At 48.8% G+C, this 26653-nt stretch overlaps 1 protein-coding gene across 8 annotated transcripts in view; it reads right to left on the bottom strand.

Moving 5' to 3' along the window:
* MTSS1 (MTSS1, I-BAR domain containing) overlaps window positions 1-26653 on the bottom strand; it is a 169967-nt gene that overhangs the window by 30504 nt on the left and 112810 nt on the right. For all 8 annotated transcript variants that reach the window (XM_021088945.1, XM_021088949.1, XM_021088947.1 and 5 more), the window contains exons 4-6: window positions 7237-7321; window positions 5234-5325; window positions 3375-3449 (exon numbers count right to left, since the gene is read on the bottom strand). In XM_021088945.1, coding sequence (XP_020944604.1) covers window positions 3375-3449; window positions 5234-5325; window positions 7237-7321 — 252 coding nt within the window. The remainder of the gene's footprint in view (window positions 1-3374; window positions 3450-5233; window positions 5326-7236; window positions 7322-26653) is intronic.

The following is a 26653-nucleotide window of genomic DNA, read 5'->3' as shown; positions in this document are numbered from 1 at the left end:
AGGCTCAGATCTGGAGTGGCTGTGGCTGAGGCTGTGATGTAGGCCGGCAGCTGTAGCTCAGGTTCGACCCCTAGCTTGGGCACTTCCATACATCGAGGGTGCGGCCCTAAAAAGCAAAAAAATAAAATGACTTTAAGGTAAACTCTAACGAATCACAGTCCCCCAAAACATTAGTTTCTTGACAGTAATATTTAAATTCTTTTAGAGTACAAATTACCACTCCCTATAGGATAGTTAAAAAGAGTGAAATACAGAATGTGGCAAAAGGTGACATAGATGCAGAGTGAAAGTCAAGGCAGATTAGTCACGCACCAAAATTACATCCCATATGTGTCAGCCTATATCAAAGGGAAGTGCCACTCATCTTACTTTTGAAAAGGAGAGTCAAAAGAATTTTTAGATCAAAGATCAGTTTTGGCAGAAAGCTGCCTGATAATCTCCTGAAAACATATTTAAAAGGAAGTGATTATTGGGCCATATAAAATCAGTTCTATCGGGACGAAAAAATTTCAGTTCTATTAGGACAAAAAAAAAAAATGCATCCAAAGCATTTGTCCATCCTAATACATGGTATAAGTCTCAGAAGGAACTACCTTATAAGCCAAGAGTCTAGGAAGCTCCCAGGTGAAGGAGATGAAATAGATGGGAAGGTGTTTGAGCAAAAAGGGAAACTTCGGCTAACCAGGCCCCCAAATAACTGGAAGCCTCAAATAACCAGATTTCACCTAGCCCTTAACTTGCAGACTTCTAGTCCATTCTCAGGCCATACACTTTCTAGGAAAGCCCTTTATAACAAACATTCACACAGAATGATGACTCTGGTACCTTCCAGAAAGTCCCAGTCACCCCAGAAATATACAAATGTGAGTTTTTAAAAAGCGCTTATAGGAGTTCCCATTGTGGCTCAGCGGTAATGAACCCCGCTAGTATCCATGAGGATGGGGGTTCACATCCCTGGCCTCACTCAGTGGGTTAAGGATCTGGCGTTGCCATGACCTGTGGTGTAGGCCGTGGATTCGGCTCCGATCCAGCATTGCTGTGGCTGAGGCGTAGGCCGGCAGACGCAGCTCCGACTCAACCCCTATCCTGGGAACTTCCATATACCATGGGTATGGTTCTAAAAAAAGCGGGGAAAAAAAAAAAGTGCTTATATATTTTTAGAAAAAGAGTGTTTTATAAAGGAAAGAAAGAAAACCTGTTTCCTGGCTGTACCCTGGGAGTTACTACAAAATCATCTGGAACCTTCTTAGCTACTGATCTAACGTGACTGGTAGGTGGAAGAACGGCATCACTGGTCCCTCATCTGGAAAGGATACGGTGCCCAAGACCATCAGAAACATGGTTGGGGCTGAGAAGACAGACACTTCAGAAAAGCCCTGTTCACAACCTCCACGCTCTCAGCCTTCAGGCTCACATGGCCCCAGAAACCTCATGAGTGAATGACAATGGTTCCCAAGTCCTGGACCAGAAGCACCTCCTTGGGCTCTGTGTCTGGCACCTGTGTATCCTGAACCCTTTCTATCTGGCGCCTTGATGGGAAGCTCGTTATCCTCACGAGGCAGCCCTCCCAAGGCTGGGCATGTCTAATCGCCAGAAACTTCCTTTTGTGTTGCACTGCAATCAGCCTATCAGGTGTCCCCTGCAGGTCCAAATCCTGCACTTTGAGTGACAGACGAAGCCTGTTTCAGCCTCCATGCAGAGTTCAGATAAAAGGATTGTCACTGCAGCCAAGACCTTAAAGGCCTCTGAAAAGAAAACTCTGGAAGAGGGGAAAGAAAAAGAGCTCCTTTTTCCTACTTCATCCTTTTCACCAAACTCTCCAACCTTTTCCAAGCCATAGACCTTTCTGAGGCCCTCTCTCCAAACCCACCAATCTTTTCTATCTCAACCTGCCATGTTCTCAATTGAGTTAAGCTCCAAATTTTTACCAGCCTGTTCTAACAGGGGACCTCAGATTCAGTGGAATATGGTGGCAGTTGTATTGACATTGACCTCAGACTCACTCAAAGGTTACTGGCCACAAACCCTATTACTTGTCAAATAGTAGCTCCCAGGTGCTCCAGCTGGACAGAATGTAAATTGCAGAAGCACCAAGACCAGGAAAACACATCCACGAGAGACAACAGGGTCCAATACTAACAGAAAAACTGACCGTGGATGAAAATTCTGCTGCCTTTAACTTGAACGGCCTGATGGTTTTTATAAGAACTGGGGGGGACATTTTTTAGAAATGCCAAAGCTTGCAAACTTTGTCCTGTCCTCGCCCCTTCCACCCAACTATCCTCTCCCTCCAAAGGTATTTTCAAAAAAAAAAAAAAAAAAAAAATGGGGGGGGGGGGGCGCGCTGCACCTGTGTAAGTTCCCAGGCCAGGGATGGAGCCTGAGCTACAGGGGTGGCAATGCCGGATCCTTAACTGCTGGACCACCAGGGAACTCCTCTAGATGTATTTTCTTTTCATTCCTCAGGTAGATGAGGAAATTTGGTTTTGGGAGTTTCTACCTTAAAAAGTTGTCTCAAACACACACTAAACACTACCCACCCACAGAGAATACTGATGTGGCCCCCAAAAAAGCCCACTTTAACAGTTGTGGTGCAACAAATTCAAAACCATCCTGTGGAGATGAGCCTGGAGGGACTGTCACCTTCTCAAGTTCAAGAGAGAGTCCCTACATCTTATAGGTCTTGGCAAAATGTTATGAATGCTTGCAAAGTAGATGTTTGAGCAAGACTGTTCTCTTCAAACTCCTGGTCCAAGCTGGAAGAACAAAGCTGGGTCAAGGATCGGGTCATGAACTGGTCTGTAAAGGATGATCAGCTGGCAGGGGGTAGGGAGGGTGGGGGGGTCCTTCACCGGCAGCCTCGTTTCCCTTATCCAGCTCCAGCTCTCATGAACACCATGAAAAATCTCCCTTATACAGCAAGGATTCCCGGCTCCCACTGCAGCCATTTCTAACATGCTCACAAGACCTAATAAAGGGTTTCGGAGATTATAGGCTGTGAAGGATGGAGGAGAAAATGACATCATTTCTGCAATAATTACTACAGAACACGTGCACAGAGGCTTTTATGCCTTCTCCCAAGGCTTCCAAGAAATTTAGGTTTCATCACAACGCACAATAAGCATGGAAACTGTCACATTCTGGGGACGGGAGGGGGAGGGAACGAGTCAAGTGCTACTTTGCAAAGGTAGCAAATTAAGAGCTATTCTGCACTCGGGGACTTTAATTCAGATAGAGTCTATCAGCTCCTTGCCGTTCACAGGGCTATCACACGCAACAAGTCTGACTGAAGACTTTTCTGCTTCCCCAAAAAAATCAAGCCACATGCTCACTTGCCCAAAGCAACACATGAAGGGCAGAATTTGTAGAGTTACCTTTTTTGGCTTTCTTCTGCAGTTTCAGTGTATCTGAGGACTTCTTTTTTATCTCTTGGCGAGCTTTTTTATATTCTAAGAGAAAGGAGAATATTGAGTAATTTTACCACTTTGCTCAACAGAAAACATTTTAAGAACAGCCATCACTTTCAGCATTGCAAGCATAAACCCTGACATGTGATAAAATAGCTTTCCTGGAGTAGGATAAAAATCTCATGAGGACATTTAAAACCCCGGGGCTGGGAACCCGAAAGCCAGGAACATGCACGGGGGTCTTTCCATATAGTGTTTACTCATACCAGCTTTGAAGACAGACAGCACTTGGCAATATTTCAATAAAAATGAAACATTCACGATTGCTCAGCTCAGGTCTCAGGACCTATTTTCTCTACTATCTACTTCCCCAAGGCCCAAATGCACAGTGCTTCACTCCAAAGAGAACTCACGTTGCTGAGATGCTGGCCGGATGTCACAAATCAGAAAAGAGCAAGCACCTCAGGCTACAGCAGGAGAAACCAGACCACGTGGGGAAAACCTGGGAAAGGCCCCGCTGCCTCACTGCACTTTAATGCCCAGGCCGGACACTGCGACACGGAGGAGGGGCAGCCACAGGATCCACGTTCCCCACCAGCCACCTCCTCTCCCCCCACCCCCACCCCTTCCCATTTCTGATGCTGGCATCTTCGTCACCCAGGCAGAGACATCTGAAATGACAGTTGCCTCTGACACTTCTCTCCTGTGCTGCCTTCATATTCAACTAATTGCCAACTCGGCCCTTTGTCACAAAGCCATCCCTGACCTTTCCCTCCGACCGGCCCTACGTCTAACAGAGCTGTTACATGCTCTTTGGCATCACCCCTTAGTCAACCCTCTCCAGTTGCATCCCTCAGAGCTGCCCACATGCTGGCCCTCACCACACTTACTGCAGGTCGTATGACGGCGGAGCAAGGCCTCCTTGGCCTTCGCACTGCCAGCGCCCTCACCCTTTGGCTCTAGGAAGACCCACGGGGGGTGGTACCTGCCTGGACCACTCTGTCCCCAGAGCTGGCACATGAGGGACTGAGAACCACTGGCTGAAGGTATACACAGAAGCTGGCCAGTTCTGGGCAGGAGACCCAGGTTAGCTTACATCATTAAAAGTCTGGCTTAAAAAAAAAAAAAAAAAAAAGTGGAGGTCCCACTGTGGTTCAGTGAGTTAAGAACTTGACATAGTCTCCATGAGGATGCAGGTTTGATCCCTGGCTTCGATCAATGGGTTAAAGATCCGGCATTGCTATAAGCTGCAATATAGGTAGCAGATGCAGCTTGGAGCCAGTGGTGTAGGCCGGCAGCAGCATCTCCAATCCGACCCCTGGCCTGGGAACTTCCATATGCTGCAGGTGCAGCCGTTTAAAAAAAAAAAAAAAGAAAGAAAGAAAGAAAGAAAAGGAAAGAAAAATTTGGTTTTCAAAATGTGCTGAGATGTTTTAAGTGTAAGTCTCTGGGATTGAAGCCTGCTGTTACAATTCACCTTTTTGGGGGAGTCGTAGCATGCAGCAGCTTAACGTGGAATCTCAGTTTTCAGACCAGGGATTGGACATGGGGCCATAGTAGTAAAAGCTCTGAATCCTAACCACTAGACCACCAGGGAACTAACTCATAAATGCTTTTAACTCAGCTGATCACGATCAATGCCACTGAGTGATATTTCATGCCCCAAAGCCAGCACTGAGTCCCTTATCCACCAACCCTGAAACATCCCAGGGAGAAGTGGGGAAAGAGTGGGTCCTTAGGGTGACATCAAGGAACCCAGCATGCACAGGCAGCAGCTGGTGACACACCACTGGAGACTAACATGCGGCAGATGCCTCTCCCCGTACCTTTCGCGTGGTCTTTATCCAGCTGGTTGGCTACTTTCTTCCACTCTTCCATCTGCTCTTGAAGTGGGTTAATCAGACAATCGATTAAAGCACTTGAACCAAAAGAGAAAGGGAAGGAGAAATCAGACAATCTGTTGTCTAAGTTTACACTTGAGGTCCAAACATCACAGTTACCTGAAGCAAGACAAGGGGTCACACTAAGCCCAAGGTCACATCCAAACCCCCTAGTTTCATCACAACTGTGTGTGTGCTTTTCAATGACGGTTAAGAAGCTGTACCACGTGACTTCTCATTGCCCGTTTCCAGCCCAATACTGGTATTAAGATGCAAGGCTGCAGATGAGTGGGGTTGCCCCTCTGGCGCCAAGGCCCTCACCTGATACCTGATAGAAACTTGGAGGGTGGGGCCCCAGCATCCCTTTTTAAAGACCCCCATGAGTCTGATCTGCATCCAGGATACTCAGTCGTGCCTGGAGACTACTTGTGGGCAGCCCGGAGAAGGCACGGGGGCGTCCAGATACAACCCTTCATTTCGTGCAGTCTCCCCAACAGACCACAGGGAGTGGAAAGGTAGCTCCCCAGAGAGAGCAGTCATGCACCTCGGGGGACCTAAGGGGTTTTTGTGCAATGAAGGGAAAAATCAGTGCGTTCCTACATTATAGAGATGCTCCTGAAAAACTAGAAAATGCCCATCAATTGTCTGAATTGAACTGGTGAGAACTACCAAAAAAAAAAAAAAAGTGTTCTGAAAATTGCTATTTGATTTTGGGCCTTCCTGAAAATCTCCAAATTCTGGGTATTACCTCCTCCTTTTCTTATTAACAGTTAAGCCCTACCCCTGCAGAAGCCTCCTCCAGCCCCCACTTCCTCCAGGTCTCTGTCCAAATCTTCCTTAGGAACAGAGACGCTCCCTAATCAGCCTGTGTGCAACAGCCGCCACCCATCCCCGACCCCCTCCCCATCCCCTGTGTTTCTCCTCGAGTCACTTATCACCACTTGACATTGCAGCCAGTTTATATAGTGTCCGGAGCATAAGCTCCGTGAGGGCAGGACATGGTCCTGCTCATGGTTGCTGAATTGGCCATCTCGTCATGGCTAACACAGGGTGAGCTGTCGCAGGACTGGCCCAAGAATAAGGGAGGAAGCGCTGTGGGTGCTATTGAAGAATTTCAGCACCCGCTCCAGTGGGCGCTTCTGCCGTGGGAACGTTGCATACCAGTGCACTGAGAACCCTCCGGAGGTTCTGACACCCATGGGACAGGGTCTGGGATTCCTGCCCGAGATCATGGCCTGTCAGCAGCCAGCCCAGGACGCAAACCCAGGCCTGGCTGCCTCTATAGGACCAGACACGTCCCACCACATTCTATAGCCTCTCCCAGCGGCCATACGAGAGAGTCAGAGGGCGTCTGCCCGGGGAGCCTCTCCTGCAACCTGCAACCCATAAGGCAGAACAGTGTCCAACTGCCCAACTTTATGCTGATGTGTGTGGAAGAACATCTTAGTCTCCCTGGAACACTGGAGATTCCACATCCCCAAGCCAGCCTCCCCATCCTGGATGCTTGGGAAACAGACAAGAGGCTGGTATGTGGAAGGTTCCAGGAGCTACCAATGCCCTCCTCGGTGGCCCGGGAACAGGATGGCAGCCCACACCTCACACTCCAGCTTGTCTTCCTAAGAGGCTCCTGTGGGGGGTCTCAGGGGTGACGCCCCGCTCCTCACACTGGAGGGTGAAGGGAGACACACAGAGAAGAGCCTGAGGGGGGCGCAGGCTCCACCTATACCATCCGATTCTCCACGGTGGTCCCAGTGCCCAGACCCGGCACCTAGCACATAGCAGGTGCCCAGCCAAGTACTTGTTCAGTGAGTGAGCAGCGCGATGGGCTGTGGGGGTTTCGCGTTACAGGGACACGGGTGCTGCTGGAGGCGAGTGGGGCCACACGTCCCTGCTTCCTTAAGCTGAAATCAGCGAGGGCATCTGAGATCCTGAGGTCACCTGGTCCTCACCTGGAGAACTGCCTCAGCTTGGCTTCTATGCTCCGGTGTCTCATACACATCCTGGTCAGGGCGGAGCCGATCTCCCTGGTACCACCTGAAAAAACAAGAGGTGAACTTGAGGGACCAGAGACCAGCAGGAATCCCTGTGAGCCTTAATGAGAAAATGAACGGGTTTAAAGACTAGCCAGATGTTGCCACGTTCTAAAACTCAAGCCACTGTCCTTCAGCCTTCTCACCAGGCATGTGCAGAGATGGAAATGTATTGAAACGGCCACATCTTTCTTTCTTTTTTTTTTTTTTTTTTTGTCTTTTTGCTATTTCTTTGGGCCGCTTCTGCGGCATATGGAGGTTCCCAGGCTAGGGGTCTAATCAGAGCTGTAGCTACCGGCCTACGCCAGAGCCACAGCAACGCAGGATCCGAGCCGAGTCTGCAACCTACACCACAGCTCTCGGCAATGCCGGATCATTAACCCACTGAGCAAGGGCGGGCACCGAACCCGCAACCTCATGGTTCCTAGTTGAATTCATTAACCACTGCGCCACGACGGGAATTCCGCCACATCTTTCTATATCATCACCAAAGGAAAGCTACCTTCATATGATACGCTCCAATTGTTTCTAGTCCACCTAGGTTTTTTTTTTTTTTTTTTTTTAAGATGCCAAGTGTGACCCAGAAATTGATTTTACAACCCACGGATGGCTTTGAAACATACTTCTCCGGGGGAAGATGATCAAAATAGCATCCAATGTTTAGGGAAAAGCTGCAGTGTTGTTTGGTTATTTTCCACTTCTGGCCAAAGGATCCTCTCCACATTATTCATAACTAATAAAGCCACACCAACTAGCTGTGTCAAGGCACACATTCTAGAATGTAAGGAATTTAGAGAAGAGCAGGGCTAGAGTAAAATGAAAGCATCTTTTTTTTCCCCCATGGGTTTGGGTAACACCAGTAAAAAGACATCTTCAAATGCATGCAAATGTTGAAGAAAGTTGAAATACAGATTGGTTTCCCCAAAATTCTTGTCATACTTTTCCCTTCAGGCACACCCTTTTCTAAGATTATTTTTGAAGTCCCCTTCCTTCCCCCTGTTAGAAGCAACACTTAAATCAGCATTAACTTGGGTGTGGGGGAGGGGGACGCAAAGCATAACTACAGATGGCAATTCTGCACTGACCACTGGAAAGCGCAATTATAAACGTTATGAAATCACCAGGGCTCGTGAGACCAGAGGGACAAGTGTCAAAAAAAAAGCACTATTTTTAACCGAGAAGGCCTTCAAGGGGGAAGCCGTAGGAATTTATGGCGGGTTTAACCAAGTCAAGTTAATAGGAAAAAATTCCCTCCCTTATTCATACACGTGACATTATTATGGGTTGTATTTTCCATTGTGCCTTCTCTTCTAGAAATGCCAATGTGCTGTTTTAGTGCCACCAATTTTCCATTTTATTCTGCAAAACGATCAGGTTTCCAGAACCAAAAAAAATCAGTAATAATAGTAATAGATGCTGAATATGTCTATCGTTTCTTTTAGTCTGAAAAGAAGCCTTCTGAAGCAAACCTTCCATTCCTCTAAACAGGGTTTCTCAATCTAAACACTACTGACACATAGAGGCGGATGGCTCTCTGTTGGGGGCTGCCCTGCATGTTATAGGCAGCACCCCTGGCCTCAGCCTCCCGAGAGCCTGTGACATCCATGTCTCCACACAGTACCCGGGGGTCCCTGGGGAGCAAAACGCCCTCCAATGAAGCCTGCTGTGAAGAACCTGAGCAAGAATCAAAAGCCACCTGAAGCTGACTTTCTAAATGGCCAGAAGGGTAAAATGTTGCCCCATGGCTCCTGGCACCTGCCAGGAGGTAGCGACCACCTGAACCTGGCCATCTCTTTACTGCAGCTCACGCTGCTCCACCGGGAAAACCAGTAGAGGGCGCTGTTTTCACACCAGCAACGTGCCTTCTGGGCTCACTTCAGGTTGTGAAGCGTTTATTGCTTATAAGCAAGGACCAGGAACACTTTATCCCCAGGGAAATAGCTCCCGTTTGTCCTGGGCCTTCATTTGATTAAAAGTTAATCGCCTGGCCATGCAAGCAAGGAAACTATTCACGGGTGGGAGGACTATAAGCTAGTACTTTCCGGGAGGAAAATTTTGCAGCCTCTATTAAGAAATGCCTTTAAAAACAAGCCCTCTCTTTGACCCAGCAATTCGACTCCTAGAAATTTTACTGGAGGAAACAATCAAGGGTGAGAGCAAATCCTCACACCTATGAGGACAGTCACAGAAATGCTGTTTACGGCGGAAAAAGCTGGAAACAACATCCTGTTCTGGGGGGGGGCGCGGGGGGGGGGTGATAAAGCCTAGGACACGGCCACACCATGGCAGAGCACACGCAGTCACCTAAAGCGCTGGAGAGTGATGTTCTGGGTCCCAGGAAGTGAGTGGTTTGTGTGCAGGGGAGCATGTGCTGGGCCCTGGGATGCGTGCTTTACACACGTGAACCCATTTGAGCTGCACGACACGCCCAAGCGCGTCGGTGTTATCATCATCCCCATTTTACCGACAGGAAAAGCGCCCTCGGTAATGTGACTACGGTCACGCGGCTAGTGAACGGGAATCCAGCCCAGGCTGAACCTCCAGAGCCCATGCGTGTAGCCACTCAGCGTGGGACACTACAGACAAAGCGAGGTGGGACAGGGCAGAGCCAAAAGCCCAGACACTCTGTTAACGTAGCCACACACCCTTACAGGTGTTAGGGCTTCACAGTCCAGCTCACCAGTTTGGGCTCCTAAGCCTCGAATGATCGAATTGGCTCCGATCCTTGCTAGGTGGCTACAGAGAGCTGCCTGATGGAGAGCTGCTTAGATGGTGAGCCACGCCTCAGGTTCCCCAAAACAGAACTACCGCTGGAGATCCCCTCAGCCTGGCTCCCTGACCCCATTTCTCTGCTCCATGATTTCTGCTGGCTTCCCAGATGCTTTCCTAGGTTGCCCCTGGTCATCTGTCATCCCCAGGAAAGCCCAGGGCTTCCCAGAAACAGCTGAACAGTGATAACAAGCAGTTGGGGCACATGCTGCGTGCGCTCCATCACGGGGCCGCTGCAGCACAGGCCTTCCGGCGACAGGAGGAGAAAACCTCCCAACAGCTGTGTCTGCATCCAAGTGGCACGAGGACAGGAGACAGCCAGCCGACATCCTCCACAGACCTCAGGGCCCACCCAACCCACTGGAATTACTGCTGATCTCGGCCACTGGGGGCCCCCCTAAAAATAGCTCTATCTGTGGGTGTGCTTCACTGTGTCTTCTGCTCTTCCTGACCCCTGCTAATACTTTAAAAAGCAAACAAACAAACAAACAAAAAAACAAAAACAGCAGGTCTGAAAAAGTTTCCGAGGAAGCCAGCTGGAGTGACCAAGCCAGGGCAGACAGCTGGAAGAGCCCCGAGTTGACCGTGAGAATATTTATGGAATCAAATGACTGAGACGTACTTAGCAGCTTGTGAGTGAGGATGAGATTCTCCTTGTTTCAGTTTTTCCTGTATCCAGCACCCGTACTGAATGTCCCTTTGCAGAGAGAAATGGTAACAGTTCGGGCTATACCAGGAGGCAGGATAAGGGGCTGGGTTTGTCTTTTGTTTATTTATTAATTTTTTTTCTTGTTTTGGCTCTACCTGTGGCATATGGAAAAGGGCCCAGGACTGAATCCAAGCCACAGCTGCGACCTACGCCATAGCTGCAGCAACACTGGATCCTTAACCCACTGAGCAAAGAAGCCAAGGATGGAACTTACATCCTCACAGACACTATGTCGGGTTCTTAACCCCCTGAGCCACGCCGGGAACTCCCTCCTTGGAACTCTTGAGCTGTAGGGACCCACTTTAATCATCCAAGATACTCTCAAGATCCTTAGCCGAATCCTATCTGCAAAGCCCCTTCTGTCGTGTACAATAAGATAGTCACGGGTTCTGGGGATGAGGACATGGATGTCGGGGTGGCAGTGGCGGGGGCCATTATTCTGCTGACCAAAGAGGAGTAGGAATTGTTAATCTGGAGAGTGCATGGAGCACGGGGGTCACCTCCCCAGAGTCCATTCATTCATCCCCAGATACCTAATCTGGGGCAATGATCTGACTCCATCCCCTTTGGCAGTGGCTGGTTTGGGGAGAAGACAAAAATGGTGAGACGGTTGTTGGGGAGGCCTTTGGTGAAAATGTTCCTGGATCTTAAGATCAACACACCAAAGGGACCCCCACAGAGTGTGAACAGGAAGCAGGCTGCCCAGTGGCTGCGGTCAGCCAGCTTTATGGGCGTGGGAACCCCTGCCTCAGGATGCAGCCCAGCCTGTGGACAGAACACAGAAGAAACCAGAGTCTCCAATGACCTGGGTGAGCCAAATTAACACACTCGGAGCCTGCTCTCTTGGACCTGGTTCTCCTGTTCTGCAAATTCACACATTTCCTTATCTTTTTTATTTTTTCCTTTTTTAAAGTGTTATTTTACTTGATTGCAACATACATATTTGTGAAAGCCACTCGCTTTGTTCTTATCTTTCTAAACACTTATTTTGCAGAAACAATCATATCCGAAAGATTTATATCCGTTATAATTAAATAGCACAATGACATACGCCTGGCACACACAGGGCTGGGAACACGCACGACCGGCCCTTGGTTAAACCTATGACTCGGGTAGAAGGAATGTGTAGACACAGAGAGAGCGAGAGAAGCCCATTTAGCTTCAAGCTTACTGCAGGCAAGGGTTGGCGTATTTTAGAGAGAAAACAAAAAAGCCCTGGTTATATCAGTGGGTTCTGATGCAGCCATCAGATGTAGCCATCACCAGCCAAGTCCCACAAGAAGGCAGAGGCCGGAGTAACTCACTCAGGCCTGGCCGGAGCATCCATCCACATGGATGGACCAGCCACCACATGGCAGCCCTCACTTCTCCCACATGTAAGATCGCCCTTCTCCTGGCTAATGGGTGCGTGGAAGGCAATTAACGGTACAAAAGATGGCTTCTTTCTTTGGAAAGCCAGAATGGCTCTGTTGGGGCTCGGTGGACCGCCCCAAAATGTGCTTATTTTGAATTAAACTTACTTAAGAAACGACCAATGCAAAGCAGACACACTGGCCCTCCTCTGTCTCCCTGAAAGCAGGAAATACATCTCTCTTGTGAACGCTGCCCTCCCTGAATCCAGAGGCAGAGGGACACCCTATTGCCAGAGACAGGGACCCCAGGCTGAGAAGCCTGTACAAACAAACCTGGTTACTTTTTTTTTTTTTTTTTAAGGCCAGAACCTACAGCACATGGAAGTTCTCAGGCCAAGGGCTGAATCAGAGCTGCAGCCACTAGCCTATGCCACAGCTACAGCCACAGCCATAGCAGATCTGAGCCATGTCTGCAATGTACACCACTGCTCAGAGCAATACTGGATCCTTAACCCCCTGAGTGGGGCCAGAGATTGAACCCGAATCCTCAGGGATACTAGTTGGGTTTGTTACCCCTGAGCCATAACGGGAACTCCTCCCAAACCTAGTTACTTCTTTAATTGACTTCCCCAAGCCCAAACTCTGCTTAGGTTCTATCCTAATAGGGCACCCCAAATCTAAGTTTCTTTGTCCCATCAATTTCTCATAAATTTATTGTCTAAAAAGTCTAAAAGTTGCCTGCTTTGGGCACTTCATTGGTCCCAGTTCTATGAGACCTCCGTGCACAAGAATTTAAAATGTGTTTCTTTTTCTCCAGCAAATCTGTCTTGTGTCAATTTTCTTATTAGTCCAACTCTGAGCACGTAAGAGGGGTGGGGAGCAATTCTGCCCTGATAGTCCCTTCTTCCTAACATCTCAGCTGAGAAGGAGCATCCCGAGGGGGCCCTGGAAGGAACTCCTCATTATCAACAGGTGTGCACCAACCAAGTGGTCATTGGAGGCAACCTGAAGCTGTAGCAGTGAGAGGTTCAAGGTCAACTGGCTGCACGGAGTCCATCTCTTGGTGGTTCTGGTAAGCTGCCCTGGATAACCAGCTTCTAAAGGTGTCCCCAGCCCTCAATCTCTCTTTGTTGTTTATTTTCATGTCACAAAGCTCAAGACAGTTATGTCACCAGCCTCCTGCTAACAAAGCATGGAAAGTTCCTGCGGAATCCGGGACCACTTACACAATGCTGTGGGGGCTCAGCATGCAAGGGAGGAACGTCTCTCTTTCACCTTCCTCTCAAGCCCCGGCTCTCAGAGCCCAGAACCTGCCACATCAGGTGTCTTTTCATCTTGATGGCCGGCTGGAGGGCTGCCGTGCATCACACCATCTGCCGCCCTGGGGGATGCCCGGCGCTTGGCACGGCACCCGCAGCTCTGCACACACCAGCATCATGCCTGACAGTAAAGCCGGCACCCTCCTGCAATCTGGTTGCCATGTTCGGGATGCTTTTATTTCAAGTTTAAGCTGCTACGGAGTTCCTGTCCTAGCTCAGTGAAAACGAATCTGACTAGTACCCGTGAGCATGCAGGTTCGATCCCTTGTCTCACTCAGTGGGTTAAGGATCCGGTGTTGCTGTGAGCTGTGGTGTAGACCAGTGACTACAGCTCCAATTTAACCCCTAGCCTGGGGAAATGCCATATGCCACGGGTGTGGCCCTAAAAAAAGAAACAAAAAAAGTTTAAGCTGTTACACGGCCTTTTGAAAGGGAGAGTGAGCCTCAACGTGACACCTGGGTGTGAGTCTGAATTCTAAGAAGGGAGCTCAAGTCTGATGTCCCAGCTACTAAGGACCAAGCTTTACCCAGATGTTCGGTCAAGGGACCAAGCCCAAAAGGCCATCAGGCGGACCCCTATGGCGAGACCCACAAAAGGTCAGCAGGGAGCCCTTGGGAACCCCAGGCAGGGAACCAGTGGGACCTCAGCTGGAGATGGGCAAACCCACTTGAGTTCTAGGACACGGAACTTCTGGGTGACCTGGTCCAGGCTGGACTAGGTGAGCCCATCCCCCATTTAAGAGATATGCTCCTATGGGAGTTCCCGTCGTGGCACAGCAGAAATGAATCAGACTAGCATCCATGAGGATGCAGGTTCAATCCTCGGCCTTGCTTAGTGGGTTAAGGATCTGGCATTGCTGTGAGCTGTGTGTATGCCACAGAGGCAGCTCGGATCCTGAGTTGCTGCGGCTGTGGCACAGGCCAGCGGCTATAGCTCCAATTTGACCCCTGTCCTGGGAACCTCCATATGCTGAGGGCGCAGCTCTAAAAAGACAAATAAATAAATAAATAATAGAGAGAGAGAGAGAGATGCTCCTATGGCTGCCAAGATGCTGGAGGAGAGACACGGGTTGTTGCTATGCTCTACAGACACTGAGGCTACTGGCATCTGACTCCCGTGTCGTGAGCTGAGGAGGCAGCCCCTGCCCTCTTGGGATGCATGGCTCATCTAAACTCAGAAGCCATAGATTTTTGTAGTGACCACGGAGCTGAAAGGTCATGAAGCAACAAACCAGCAGTTTCTTGCTGCTCGGCATCATCCCACACTTGCCCTAATGAGCTGAGAAGCCTGATGCCCCCTCAGGGGTCCTGCACTCACTGCCATTTCTGTTGTTCAGGAAAACACATCCAAGTTCTTCAATGCGCATTGGGGAGACGGCCGATTCCTGTCGGGGACACCGTCGTTTTCATTAAGGGTCAAAGAAGGCACTCAGGGTATTAAGAACATCAAACTAACAAACTGCTTCTTCTGGCTTCATCCGCGTTCTATTCTTATCCTTGGGCACGGAGAAGCAGACAGCTGGGAGAGTTGGTATTATTTGATGCCCTACATTTGTTTAACCACAGGCAAGGATGAGACAGGGAGAAATAACCAGTACCTGGCATTACGAGTTGCCATACAGACCGCCTGCCATTGATACCAGCCAGGGAAGTGAGCTCCATTCAGGAGACACTCATCATCCATAAATCGCTGACCAATGTCCAAATACCCTACGTTAGTCCTGAGCAGAGCTTCAAAACTATCCAAACATTTCTATCTGTGCTCTTTTAAATCACCAAAAGAGTCTTGCAACAAAGATATCATCTGATTTCAAGGAAACGAACCAATGAGAAACGTGAGTAGTAGTTTCAGCACTGGAAGGATCTGTCCCCTAAAGGTAGCTTAGTACAAAAGGGGAAAAAACTTAAAAAGATTTTCAAAAATAAACCCTGAAAGCTCCCCAGGACAAAGGAAGCATAACTTCCCTTCTGCCACAATGGCGAGCCTGACATGTTTCCATCCTCAAGGAAGAGAAAAACATGCAGAGTTTCCTGTGCAGAAGCTGTAGTAAGGGACAGTCCAGCTCATGTTCACGGGATGGCTGATCCTGCGCGGTCAGCAAACGCTGGGGAAGGTCGGCGACACGTTTCGGGGAAGATGTCCTTATGCCCACGCAAGGTGGAAGGTACTGCAAACTGTTGTTGGCCGACAATCTTCCAGCCAATCTCACATGCCCCCGCTTCTCCCACTTCACGACTTTTTGCAAAGCAGAAAAAACAAGAAAGAAAGAAAAAAACCAAAAAAACAAAAAAAAACACCCCCCACACAGTCCTACCACCATCTGGTGGCTTCAGACCAGCAAGCACGAGATTCTGGTGTGCACCGGACTGGCAGCCACAGAGACTGATATTCCTCTTTCTTTGTTGCTGTTTTAAAAGCCAAGCGAGAATGGTAATATGGAAACACAAAAACACGGACATGCACACAGTTCTAGGAAAATCCGTCGTAGGAGCAAAGGCATTCTGGTGGGGGACTCTCCCTGCCTTCATTACCGAGAGTATGGTGCCTGGTTGAAAAGGCGCTGCGGGGGGTCACCGGGGAAATGCTGCTGGCTCCCTGCCACCGTGCACTCCTGCTGTGCAGGGTCTGCCTCTGTTCCATGCACGGGCGCAGAAAGGTGCTCCCACTGGAGCCAGGCTGGAGCAACTTGGGGGCGCCAGGTCACAGCAGCAAAGCAGAGGGGGGCTGATGTGCAAAACCACATGTCAGTTTCTTAGCTTGTGAACCTGAACTGTCGGGCAGATAAGATGCTCACGGCTGCTGGTCTGCGCATTATCTCCCAGGCAGCTTTCAGGGCAGGCCAGATAAATCAGAAGGCAGCCTGATGACCAGGAAACCGAAGAGGGCGGCGCTTGTCTTAGGGATTAGAGTAAGGGCCTGAAGCCCCATCTCCCCCAAAGGGATGAGACCCCACTGTGAGCCCCTGAGGCTGCCTCTTTAGCTGCCCTCTCACTCTGCCTCTGCTGGTGACCAGACTAACCATGTGACCAACAGTTTATCCTTAAAACCTCCGGGGTCTAGAATCCGGTTGCCCTGTGTGTTGCTGGCCTAGCAACGACTCTATAAGGGGCTTCTGTACCTCCCTGAACTATGCCAGAATGTGCTGACTTTACCATCTCCCAGGAAGCAATCTTGCTACTTTCCAAGTTATTAAGACTAGCCACCACTTACTGAGTGCTGGTAAGCTAACAGGCTCTTGCAAGCACATTGTATTCAATTTTAAAAATCTCATTATACTCCCCATACAGGCATCATTATAAGGCAGGATTATTAGCTTCATTCTACAGATGAGGGCAAGGGGGCTCAAAGACGTCATCTGTCCAAGGTTGCACAGGAGAACCCAGGATTTGCATCCACAGCTGAGCCCAATGTTAGGACTTTTTTTTTTTTATTATGATTAAAGTATAGTTTGATTTACAATGTTGTGCCAATTTCTGCTTTATAGAAGCAGAAAAAAAAAATTCGGTTACCCAAACATCCGTGTGATCAGCCAGACTCAAACCACACTGCTGCCACTTCCTTGCTGGACTGTGTGTGGCCTGGCTGGTCTGCAGGCAAGGGCCTGGGATCAGGTGGGACGTGAACTGTCTCTGCATGCGTCACTTCCTGCCAACTTCCTGTGGCACCAGGATACTCTTTATTCATGCAGAGGACACTTCCCTAGTTGCCAGGAGAATCCTTCCCCAAATCACCCTTCCAGCTACTGACCCGACCTGGGAGGGACCACTATTACCAGAAATGGCCATCCCCTCTTCAGCTTAACTCGGCACCCCCTGGTTTTCTACAAACACTGTCGTCTCCTAAAACAGCACATCATGGGACATGTGCACATCTCTGGACATAGTAGGTGCTCAACAAACCTAAGTGGGACCTGGGAGACACGCCAAGCTTCGAGTTCTAGGCTTAGAACACTGGCTTTTCCCAGTTCTCTTAGGACATCTTCCTCTTCCTCACTCTTTTTCCCATCCCTACCCCTCACCCTACCTATCACTGCAATAAGGAACTGATCAGGAGAAGCTAAGATGTAAGATTCTAAGGGGGAACTGGTCACATGTAGATGGTGACCCCACCAGTGGCCTTGGAAACACAGCCAGAGTTCCATCTGGTAGCTAACTGCCTCGCCAAACTCATCTCAGGTCATGTAAACAGACTTCTTACCATCTTATTTCTTTCTATTTCTATCTCAAGGGGTTCTGCATCGATGTCTGGATGTGTTTTTTGTTTTTCTTTTTTGGCCACCCCATGGCATGTGGAGTTCCTAGGCCAGAAATTGAATCTGAGCTGCAGTGGTGACCTATAGCATAGATGTGGCAATGCCAGCTCCTTAATCCACTGTGCCGGGCCAGGGATCGAACCCCTGTCCTTACTGCTGCAGAGACATCACTGGTCTTCTTGTGCCACAGCAATAACTCCTGGATGGTTTCTGATCAAAGGGTAATTGAAACTCCAACCCTGGCCCAGCCAACAGCAGGCTGGCTCTTACAGAGAAAGTAGATCTAAGGCTCCAGCAGGTAGAAAAGCAGCCCAGTGACCAACCAAAGTGTCCTTGGGACCCTACCAGCCAGGCCAGCCCTATCCTCCTGCCCTCCATGCAGGGTGCCAACTGGTTCCCCCGTTGAGTCTCAAGGTCAAGAGCAATAATGTAGATCCAAAAACCGTTCCCTTCTCCACACAGGTCTTGGCAGGTGAAACCCAAGACGACCAGGTGTCCTGGACTTGGAGAGACGTAACTGCTCCTCCTGTTGCACCCCCATAGGACAATGGGGGGAGAGGCTTCTGCTGGGACAGGTGCCTGCTGATAACGCTTCCACACCCCTGGCCAGATGGCCTCCTGCCAGCAGTGAAATGGCAACTCTCGGTCCAGAGGAAAGAGAAGGCTTGGGAGCCTCCGAAGATGTTTGAGGGCAAAGTGGCTCAACGGAAGCTGAGGGTGGGTCACAAAGTGGCTCCTGGTTCCCACTGGCCTCGACCTCCCCCCACGTCTGGGACATTAAGAAGCTCTCTGTGCAGCAAGGTGAGCATGGAGCAGTCTTTCCCCTCTGCCTTGTGGAGAACTAGCAGCTCAGAGGGATGGGGTCACCGAGGAAAGGAGAGAAGGTGACAAGGAGGGCACCAGGCCGTCACCTCCCCGCTCCCAGGCATGAACACGTGTTGCCGCATTTGTGGCACTGTCCTGGGCTTATTACTTCTTGGGCCTCTGTCCTTCATGGACAGGTGACCTCCTGGTGGTCAGTGACAATGTCTGAGCCACCCCTGAATTCCTAATGTCTGGCAAGATGCCTGACCCACCTCTGACACATTTCCTGGTAGGGCATTCAGGGATCAAGAAGGACTCAACAGATATTTTGCTGATAAAGGAAACCAAAGAAGAAAACAAAAGTTTAATAATTGGATGATATATATCCTATTCTGAAGAGCTGAGCTAAGTCTGAACTCCCAGGAGACAGTGAGAAGAGGTTCTTTATGGGTCTTAGACTCACCCGTGGATCCACTCTGCTTCATGATATGAAAACAAAAGGGAAAAGGACTTCTCAACCCAAAAACTGTGAGCTCTGGGAGGCCTGCCTGGTTCCAGGTTCGATATCACCCAGGAAAAGAGCATGTCTAAATGCTAATTTGATAAAGAATATTTAATTTACTTATTTGGCTTTGTTATGGCTGCACCTGCAGCATGTGGAAATGCCCTGGCCAGGAATCGAACCCACCCCTCGGTTGCAACCTGCACTACAGCTGCGGCAATGCCAGATCCTTAACGTACGGTGCCACAGGGGAACTGATCAAGAATATTTAGATCAATGTTTGGTTATTCAGCCCCTCCAATGGAATCTTTGAGCACCTACAATGTGCAAGGCAATAAGTAACAACAAGATAGCAATTCTTCTTCCACGTAAGAACATGCACAAAAGAAAAATAATGAAGGGAAAATAAAGAATCAGGTCTTTTTGCTTTAAAGATCTGGGGCTGATAATGGACCTCAAAAGTCCCCATTAGGATGGAAGAGAGCCCATTAAAATGTTCACAACATTTCAGAACGTATTTTTTTTTTCAGAAGATAATTACTAACGATCTCAGGAAGCATCAGATCCTCATATATGCTGTTAGAAAAGCCTTTGCAGGAGCAGCTCTGTTGCCATGACAACCATCACTTGGCTGCTATAAAAGAGGACCAGGGACCTACCAAATGGTATTCTCCCCAATCAGCCCTGTGATTTCTTAAAGCCACTTTCTAAAGGACCTTCAGCATCTCAGGGTAACAGAATTGACAAGCTGAATGAGACCTCAGGAGTAACCCAGTTTTAGCATGTCATTGCAGCTTCTCCGTTCTTATCCTTGCCTAGACTCAGCTGAAACATCTCTAGGGGCCAGAGACCTCACCTGACCTAGAGCAAGAGGGCAGGAAGCTTTCCCCCATAAGCCTTGGAGTGAGTGGAGCACAGGGTTGGGAAGAGAGGGAGTTATTTGAAAAAACTTTCCCTTCCCAAGCAGAAGGCTTGGGTAAAAAGCATTCAAGCCTCCTTGGCAATGCCTGCCGTGAGCTCAACGAGGCTGAGCAAAACAAGAAGATCCGTGGAAAGTCACTCCTCCCAGGTCTTCAGTTCAGAGCTGGTTTCTAATCGTGCCATTAAATGCTACCTGGAAATTCATAATTGTCATCTAAAGAGAAAGAGCACCGAGGACCCTGGTGGTATTCCATGAGCCACTTGAGGGGCTGCGCATGGCAAAAACATAGCCACATGCCTTGCGTCCACTTGCTGGGTACGTGGTGCACGCGTGTGTGCGCACATACACACAAACCCACCGGGAGGTGCCTCTTCAGTCCCCCCTTGTGGCGCATCACCAAAGACGGCTTCCCCGAAGGGCCTGGTTATTTTTTGAGATGAATGTACCTGGATTCTTAGGTAACTCCCAGGGGGACACATTTATGCAGACCAGGATTGGGAGAAGAGGACGGGGTGAGCTGGGGTGATTGCTGCTAAGTCGTTTCTATCATAATAGTGGGTGCAAGCCTTGCAGAAGGGGAACCCCACACCTGTCCCATGCGTGCTGCTAGAAGAGACAGCATGGCCGGCGGAAGGGCGATCCAGCCGGCGACCTCCACCAGTCTCATAATACCACCCGATCACTGTGAGGCTCCGAGACAGCAGGTGCCTGGGGAGTTCTCGGGGGTGTTTATTTCCACCCCATCTGGGATGGAATGGCCCAGAACCCCCGCTTCCTTCAATTCACCCTGCCCTGCATCTCCACTTCCTAGATGCTTCAGACACCACCTGCATCTGTCTACAGTCACTCTGGGTCACTGCGGCGCTACCTGGGACCCCTGGGACCACCATCCTGAAGCAAGGTTATGGCTCACTTCACGTGAGCAAGAGCGAGAAAAGTGTAAAGGAAAGAATCTGTTTTTAAACTGCAGTGTACTCAGGGGCTTATAAAGAATCCATACCGTCCCCAACGAAGAATCTGAAAAAGTGAAAGGGATTGGCAGGACCTACAGTATTCTCCTTGACACCAAACATCCAAACAAGCACAGATCTGATCTCAAGACAGCACCAGTGAGCAGGGGTCTCCCCAAAAGGCTGCCATGCAGCCCCTGAGGCTTTCCCACCCGTGTTCCCAATAAGGACCCTGGAACTCCATTGGGGAAAGAACTTCATCAGCAAACGTTAAAGTCCGAGGCTGGAATTGGCTCTGAGGAGATTTAGTGTCGATTTGATGAGCATCCTGCAGAGATGACATTACACCACTGCAAACCAGCAGGGACAACCGGGGTAAGACCAAGGCACAGGACGGCTCCCACTGGAAGGCAGAGGACAAAGGTGGAGGGACTGTCAGGAGCAGGCTGCTTCCCATTCCAGAAAAAGAGCTGGCCCTCCCCTGCTGAGGGCCTATTGGCTGTTTCTGGATCAGCACGTAGGGCCGCAGGAGATGGCACAGCGTCCGCTAGGCAAGAAGGGCTCTGTGTCCAGAAAGCTGAAAAGACCAGCTCCCAGTCCTGGAGAAGCTGCTTTATTTATTTATTTATTTTTGTCTTTTTCTAGGGCCGCATCTGCGGCATATGGAGGTTCCCAGGCTAGGGGTCAAATCAGAGCTGTAGCCGCTGGCCTACACCACAGCCACAGCAATGTGGGATCCGAGCCGCATCTGCAACCTACACCACAGCTCACGGCAACGCCAGATCCTTAACCCACTGAGCAGGGTCAGGGACTGAACCTGCAACCTCACGGTTCCTAGTCAGATTCGTTAACCACTGAGCCACGACGGGAACTCCTACCTTCAAAGACAATTACCCAGTTATTACAGAGCTGAAACCGACCTCTCAGGTAGAAGTCTTGGCAATAGGGATCTTCTCATCTCAAGCAACAAAATGGGAAAAGCAATGACATGTGAATGACTTCAAGTTTAAAGAGTGTGTGCATCTGAGTGTGTGTGTGAGAGAGAGAGAGACTAAATATAGACACAAGTGAATCCAAGGGTAGGGACGGGTCTTAGCCTGACAATACTACACCCCTGGATTAACACTGAATTGTATCCAGCCCACAAACAAGTATTCCCAAGCAGATTAATAATTGTTAAAAATGAGACTAGAGAAACCTGATTTTCTCATTTTTTAAGGTCAAAAGACTGAGACCCATCAAGCTGATGAATAAGCCCAGGACACACATCATTCGGCTATGAGTGCCCCACCAGAGGAGCAACCAAATTCCAAAAGCAGGCTACGCCTCTACTTTCAATCATCAGAAAACAGGGCTCGGTGCCAGTCTGAGAAGGGAGAAGGAAGCCTTAGGGATGTTTTGGCCAGCCCTGGAAAGATGGCCTATCAGTGATGGACAGTAGCAGGCCCAGCTCATGAGGGATCTAGAGCCAGGCCCCCAGGTACCTCTCAGCTCAGGCAAGCCAGCCGAGCAGCGGTGGCCACCAATGGTTTTGTGTTTTTTTTTTGGTCTTCTTGCCATTTCTTGGGCTGCTCCCACAGCATATGGAGGTTCCTAGGCTAGGGGTCTAATCAGAGCTGTAGCCGCCAGCCTACACTAAAGCCACAGCAACACGGGATCCGAGCCGCATCTGTGACCCACACCACAGCTCACGGCAAAGCCGGATTGTTAACCCACTGAGCAAGGCCAGGGATCAAACTCACAACCTCATGGTTCCTAGTCGGATTCATTAACCACTGCGCCATGACGGGAACTCCGCCACAAATGTTTAGAACTAGGTTTATGTCTCCTCACTGTTCCAGCTCTCCCTTCAACCAAGGGTGTAACCTTGGGTGATATCCACTCTGAACTGCAGTTTTCTCCTCAGTACCTCCTTTACAGACCCACTGAGGAAGGACTGAGTGAGACAGTCCAAATAGGATGCCAAGCACCAGGCCCTGTGCAGAATGAGTACTCGACAGATAACTTGCTACTGACATTCAAAATTTATAGTTCTCCAATTACAGACTTCTTTGCTGCCTTTGTGTGTACAGCTTCACACAAGATTCATTCTCTCAACTAAGTCTGGTTTTGGATTGACATCCCACCTCATTCCCAGATGAATTTGAGGTTTCTGTTTAATACCTCACCTGCAGTTGAAATGTGTGTAATGACCAATTAAGAAGAGGAGGTTACTGCCTTCAAAAATGGCCACAGTAAGGACCTTCAAGCTTCTTGGGGCTGCTGTACAGCTGCACAGGTTGTGCACTGCACAACTCTAGAGCCACCATTCCCACAATGAATTGTGGGCACCCTAATCTGGTTTTATCCCAAATATGGAATGATGTTTGAATGGAGTTTGAGTCTTGGTACTGCCAGCCCTGCTACCCCCTGCCCTCTTCTTTCATTCCTTCTTTTGGCAAACTTTAAAATAGACTAATTCACTCTCAGCAAAGGGATAGCTCCCACCCCAAAGAGCTGGAGAACAGAATGGGGTAACTCTCTACTACTGAAACCATGTTTAAATAGAGGCTAGAACTTTAGAATGGGTAAGCAATGAGGTCCTACGGTATAGCACAGAGAACCACATGCAATCACTTGTGATAGAATATGATGGAAAATAATAAGAGAAAAAGAATGTGTGTGTGTGTGTGTGTGTGTGTGTGTGTGTGTATGTATGTATGTATGTATATACATGAATGACGAGGTCACTTTCCTGTACAGCAGAGAAGTTGACAGAACATTATAAATCAACTATATTTTAATAAAATTTTAAAAATGATTTTTATTTTCTCCATCATACCTGGTTTACAGTGTTCTATCGATTTTCTACTTTAAGAAAAATGTTTTAAAAAATAGAGACTAGTACTGGTGGCCCACCATGTATGTAAACAAACAAAAAGTCAGACATTAAATTCTCAGCCATTACTCAACTGAGAATGAAGTTGTAACACCCTTTTCTATCCTTTCTGAGTGGATGGGCAGATTTTTCCCCGTTGTCGAGAGGACCATCTTTGCCCCCCACTATGGAGACGGAAAATCATCTCTGATTTTTGAACCAAGAGCAGACCCACCAGCAGACCTCAACTTACCAAAGAGGTGCACATTCCAGAAATCTGTTTATATTTCAACCGTTTCGGAAACAGACATGATTTCCTCCCCCGCCCCCCCTAAAGAAGCAAGGTCATAAATGGTAATTAAGTTCTCAGGGTCACCGACAAGCTGAACCCATTACATGTCTAAACCAGGTACTACTGAACCTGACCATGTCCTGTCACAGTGTTTCTATAGAAAAAAAAGTATTTGATTTCAATTTGGAACGTGGGTTTTAGTGACAAAGAGAAAAGGGCAGAGGGAGGAAAGGAAGTGACTCCTGCATTTGAAAGGAGGATGCTCTTTGTGGGCTTAATAAATATTCTACACCTGCCACACACAGATGCAAAGATGAATCAATAAAACTGCCCTTGCTCTAAAAAAAGCTCACAGGTCCATGGTACAAAATGACAGCTAAACAGGAATGGATGGTACAGTGTGATAAGGTTACAGATTTGGGGAGTCAAGAGGAGTTTGTCTAGGTTGAGACAGACCAAGACAGGATATTAGAGGGTCCCAAAGGTTAGGAAGATATAGCAATCCAGACAGAGAGAAGAGTATGTGCAATGGCCAGTCAGCAAGAGGGAGCAGAGTGGGTCTGGGGGCCTCTAAAGAGTCCCGAAGTGGCCAGAGACATAGACATTGAAAGACAGACAGATAGATAGGCAGACAGAGAGGCAGACAGACAGACATAGAGGGTGGCTCAAAGGATGAGGCTGGGAGAGAGGCAAGAAGACACCAGGTTTTGAAATGGCCTCAGTAATAAGGTCAGGCTTTGGGGGGGGGTAACTTCAACCCATGGCAAACGGGGGGCCACAGAAAGGTTTTAAAGAGGAGGCGTGGCCAAGAGGCGGAAGCAACCCATGTCCCCCCATGGATGATGGGTAAACAAGATGTGGTATATACAGACAATGGACTATAATTCAACCTAAAAAGGAAGGAAATCCTGTCGCATGCTACAAACATGGGTTACACCAAGTAAAGTAAGCCAGACACAAAAAGACAACTACTACATGATTCCACATATATGCGGTATCTAATATAGCCAAGTTCCTAGAGAAGAAAGCAGAATGGTGGTTATCAGGGGCTGGAGGCAGGGTGAAATGGAGAATTATTTGATGGGTATAGAGTTCCAATTTGCAGGATGAAAATGTTCTGCAGATCTACTGCAGAACAACTTAGAGATATTTAACACTACTGAAATGTATACTTTAAACGGCTAAGGTGGAGACTGATTAATCAATTAATTTAAAAATCAGGGGTGAGTGGCAGAGGTCCCAGGTGAAATGGCCAGTCCTTGGCTACGGGTTTTTCTTTTTTCAAAAGAAACATAATAGTCTCTCAAATCCACTGTAAGCTCTTCAACAGCAGGGACCGTTTCTCAGGAAACGGGGGTCCGCTGGCATTGGCAGGTGAAAGATGAGTGAGAGAGATGCTCCTACAGGAAGGGCCTGCCACAAACGACTTATCTCCAGGGTCGTCTCTGACACCCCCCCGCCCCCAATCCCTCTGTGCACTGAGTTTGCAATCTGTCTCATCTCTTGCCTGTGTTCCTATTGGAAAGCCCAGGCCTAGTCGAGTGCCTCTGAAGAACACAAGGGCACAAGCACCAGAGGCAGACCTGGGTTCAAATCCCAGCTTCCCCCGTCTCTACTGGGCCTCACCTTCCTAAGCCTCAGTGTCCTCAGCTCTAAAATGAGGGGTAACAGTAGCAGGTTGTTGAGAGGATTCAGCGAGACAGTGCCTTTGAGAGACCCAAGGCCAAGCACACAGTAAGCGCTAAATGCTGCTGTTCCCTGTGGGGGTCTCTTACACTGTACTCTGTGCAAGAAAGAAATTTTTTTTTTTTTTTTTTTTGTCTTTTTGCCTTTCTTGAGCTGCTCCCGCGGCATATGTAGGTTCCCAGGCTAGGGGTCGAATCGGAGCTGTAGCCACCAGCCTACTCCAGAGCCACAGCAACTTGGGATCCGAGCTGCATCTGCAACCTACACCACAGCTCAGGGCAACGCTGGATGCTTAACCCACTGAGCAAGGCTAGGGATCGAACCCGCAACCTCATGGTTCCTAGTTGGATTCACTAACCACTGCGCCACGACGGGAACCTCGAAAAATAAATATTTCTTAACGGTGATGCCCAGTCAGAACACCTCAACAGAATGGCAGCTGGGTGGTGGCAGAGGTGGGGTGGGGCTGCTGCCAGGCCCAAGTGAAGCACTGCCAAAACCTTTCAACAAATGCAACAGTCACATACTTGGTTCGCCTTAATCATAACACTTCTTAAAAGCAGAAGTGGCCCACATGGCCCTCAGAAAAAATGGACAATAGAGTCTGGATGAGCTAAAGGGCACCTAACCATTGGTCACTCCGCAGCAGAACAAATACATACTGCCAGGAGCTCTATGATAGAATATCATCAGACCTCAAGGAGGAGAGAAATCCTGACACAGGCTATGGCAAGGCTGAGCCCTGAGGATGTTTTGCCGAAGGAAATAAGCCAGTCACAGACAGACAAATGCTGTCTGATTCTACTTAGAGGAGGTGTCTAGAACAATCCAATTCATGGCAAAGGAATGTGGAAGAGCCAGGGGCTGGAGTAAGAGGAAGAGAGGGGAGCTGTCGTCTGATGGGTTTCAGTTTTGCAAAAT

Source organism: Sus scrofa, chromosome 4 (assembly GCF_000003025.6).
Source record: "Sus scrofa isolate TJ Tabasco breed Duroc chromosome 4, Sscrofa11.1, whole genome shotgun sequence".
Classification (NCBI taxonomy): Eukaryota; Metazoa; Chordata; class Mammalia; order Artiodactyla; family Suidae; genus Sus; species Sus scrofa.
This window is presented reverse-complemented; position numbering and strand designations above follow the sequence as displayed.